The sequence below is a fragment of the Manihot esculenta genome, chromosome 9, assembly GCF_001659605.2.
Source record: "Manihot esculenta cultivar AM560-2 chromosome 9, M.esculenta_v8, whole genome shotgun sequence".
Classification (NCBI taxonomy): Eukaryota; Viridiplantae; Streptophyta; class Magnoliopsida; order Malpighiales; family Euphorbiaceae; genus Manihot; species Manihot esculenta.
The window spans coordinates 34,181,423-34,184,875 of NC_035169.2; the positions used below are offsets into that span (position 1 = coordinate 34,181,423).

Below are 3,453 nucleotides of genomic sequence, written 5' to 3' on the forward strand. Positions count from 1 at the left end.
ATTAAATCCATTAAGCGAGTAAAATACAGTTTTCTAAATTTTATAGTTACCACGTATCTAAATTCAAACTCCATCGTTTGTTATTAAAAAAAAATACATGACAAGTATTAATATCACTTTCTGGACAAGAAAAAAGTGCTGCCATGCTTTTGTAGCTATGAGCACCCTCTGGCCTTTGCTATATGAAAAGATCATGACAATCACAGAATAATATTTCTTGCACAAACTTTTGATGTATAAGCAACAAATATTAATGTATAAGCAACAAAGAATTCGATACATAGTGGATATTTATATAAAAAAAAAAAAGTTACCAACTTTTTTCAGGAATTTCCTGAAATTGTACGTCACATATAGGTAAAGAATTTAAGCCTAATTATATAATATTAATTAGGATGTTTGCAGGCAGTTGGTGCAAACACTGCAAAAGATTATACATGAAAGAACTAAATGAATTGAATTTAATTGTGTTCAAAACTATAAATTATTCAAGAATTAATACAAGCGAAATGAAAAAGTTAAAATCCCCAAAAGAATAAAATGAACTAATTTAAAAAAAAAAAAGATATACATGAATTATAATAAATATAAATATTCATGGTATCTTAATTAATTTCCTTCTGTCACTAAAACTGAAATCTTAAAAAGATTTGAACACCATGGGCTTAACTTATAATCTATACAAAAATATTCATTTGTGAAGCCAAGAACCTTTCAAAAACTGTAGCCAAATTATCTAGCTAGTAGAGAGAAGACTATACTTTCAATCATCACATATATGTTCCTAAGAAATTTTATAGAACAATCAGCACTCACAACATATTCAGCAATTCATGTTTAGTAATCCCACAAACCCTCAAAATCTGCAATGGCCCCAACAGATGATGGACCTTCAAGATCATCATACACCTTGTTGCTTCTGATTTCATGCTTGGAAACCACCGATGATATCTCGGTGGTGGTGTTCCTGTCAGTGCTCAGACCAGTGTCTTGTGAGTGGGTGGCCACAGATTGGTTATTAGATGAAAATTGTTCAAGCTTGCAGTGTTTCTTCTGCTGCACAGATGTATCAGAATTTGCAGCCAGGGATCTAATTAAATGGGTTTGATCATTACCACCAAAGATAGAGTTTGGGAAGTAACTGGCCAAATTTGGAGTTGTTTGGAAGGTCAGAAAAGGGTTTGAGGCTGGAATTTGAGGATAAAAAACGGAACTTGGTGTTTGGTAGCTGGAATTTGGAAGCTGCTGCTGATGAAGATAGCTTTGATTATTGTTAACCATCGTTGTGGACAAGTGGGGCATGTAATTTCCACCTAATGATTTAGATGTGATTGCCTTGAACTCATCGTCGTCTTCATCGTTGAAGCTGCTTGAGCCAGGCCTGCTAGATTGAGGAGGATCCATGAGAGGTGGAAGTGATGAATAATCCAAGAATTCATCTCCAAAGGAATTCACCCTTAAGAGATCTTGAATTGAAGTTTTTTTAATCCCTGTGCTCTTGTGGAAAACCCTACACACAACCCATTCATCCTGTACAAAAAGCTATGATTTTAGTCTATCAAGATCCTTCATGTACACAAAAGCAGGAAAAATAAAGGGACAAGAAAAAAGGATACCCATGAAAGAAACTCTCTATCAAACACAAAAGCAAATGATTTTTAATAAAAGATATGATTGATAAACAGGTACTGAAACTGAAATAACCTCTTTGAGAAAAAAAAAAAAAAAAAAAAACAAACAGGAAAGTGGAATTGATTGGCTTTTATGCATATAAAAAACATACCTTTGAAGCTTTAGGAAGGGTGTAGTAAGAGAATTTGCCTTCGAGTCTATATTCGTGCATGACCCAATTGGTCTTCTCTCCTTTAGGAGCTCTCCCTCTGTAGAAAACAAGAGTCTTCTTCATCCCGACAAGGCAGTTTTTTCCCTTGTAAATCTCCTTATCTTTTCCGGTAGCTTTCCAATAACCGGCCTCCGTAGCTCGATTGGTTCTCGTACCAGTTGGATACTTCCTATCTCTCTGGCAAAAGAAGTACCATTCTTTCTCCCCCATCTTTGCTTTCTCTGTCAAAAACAAGAACAAGTCCATCCATTAATTTATATCAGAAGCACAGCAGAACTCAGTCAAGATCATACAAATCAAGAAAGAAATGAAAGAAAACATAAAAACTTACTAGGCAAATCCCATGGTTCACACTTATTGAGATCAACTTCACCAATAGCACATGAACTGAAACAGCTATTCATGACCTTCTCGGTAAGATAATGAGTTATGATCTCTTCATCAGCAGGATGGAACCGAAACCCAGGAGGCAGATCGACAAGATCTTCCCCTTTGTTCACCACAACAGAACCTTCCATTAATATCACAAAGATTGAACAAGAACCTATAAATTATACACGCAAAAAGAAGCAAATTCAAGAAAGAAACAGAAGAAGAAGAAGAAGAAGAAGAAGAAGAACAGCAGCAAGCAGCTGGGAAGGAGGAGGGGATTACAAAGAGAGAAGAGTTAAGAAAGTAGAGCAAATGCAGAATTAAGAGCTTAAATAGAGGAGGCTGCTGAGGAAAGATCCGTGGAAAGCAAGGAACTCTTTATGATGTTGCAGTATAGAGGAAGCCTCTAATAGAAAGAGTTGAACAGTAGTTGTTTCTGGTTTTGGTTTCTTTCTTTATATTATATTTTAATTATTTTTTTTTATTAATATTACAATTTTTATTTGACTTGATTTGTGGGTATTTTAGGAATGTTATTTTCTTAGACATATCTACCTGTTTGAAAATGAATGTGAAAAAAGAAATGGTAAAAGGCAGAGGGTAGAGGGTCCCATGTGCAACTGCAAAATCTTTTTCACATTTATATTATTATATAATATTTAATTACTTATAAAATACAAAGTCATTTTTCTCTGCTTAAAAATACCTAACCTTTTATGAATTTTAGAGTATATATAGCTTGTTTGGTTCAACAGCTTAAATATTTTTTTTTTAAACAGTTAGAAAAAGTTGCCACCTTTACTGCTGTATGTGCATCAATTTGCTAAGCTTCCTTGCTGTTGCCTTGGCTTATTTATCATCAGCTTTGCTACCCACAGTACATCACTTTCATTATTATCTCTTGTAATTTATTTATTTTTTTAAATAAAATGATATTATTCAAATTTTAAATTTAATCTGATAAAATCAGGTTTGAGTTTCATGTAATATTTGGGAATGATGAGGCATGCAGCTTCCCATTGAAGGGAAGAGAATGGTATTGCCTTGCAGATATGCAATTGCAAAAAGGACTCCAAATGGAGGGAATCTATTAGAACTCAAAAGTCAAGGTATGAAGAAAATGGGAAAATACAATGGGCAAAATTAAGAAACTGAAATTTCAATGAACCTTCTCATCATGAGATTGCCAGCTGGCTTATTAATGCTTTTGCAAATTCTATTTAGTCCAAACTCCTTGT

At 33.9% G+C, this 3,453-nt stretch overlaps 1 protein-coding gene across 1 annotated transcript; it reads right to left on the reverse strand.

Moving 5' to 3' along the window:
• Positions 1-534: 534 nt before the first annotated feature.
• LOC110622295 (NAC domain-containing protein 87) lies at positions 535-2,593 on the reverse strand. The gene is made up of 3 exons (XM_021766762.2): positions 2,175-2,593; positions 1,784-2,064; positions 535-1,530 (listed from the first exon to the last, which is right to left on the reverse strand). Exons 1-3 carry the CDS (start codon positions 2,359-2,361, stop codon positions 838-840), a joined length of 1,161 nt encoding a protein of 386 aa, XP_021622454.1. The 5' UTR covers positions 2,362-2,593; the 3' UTR covers positions 535-837.
• Positions 2,594-3,453: the final 860 nt, after the last annotated feature.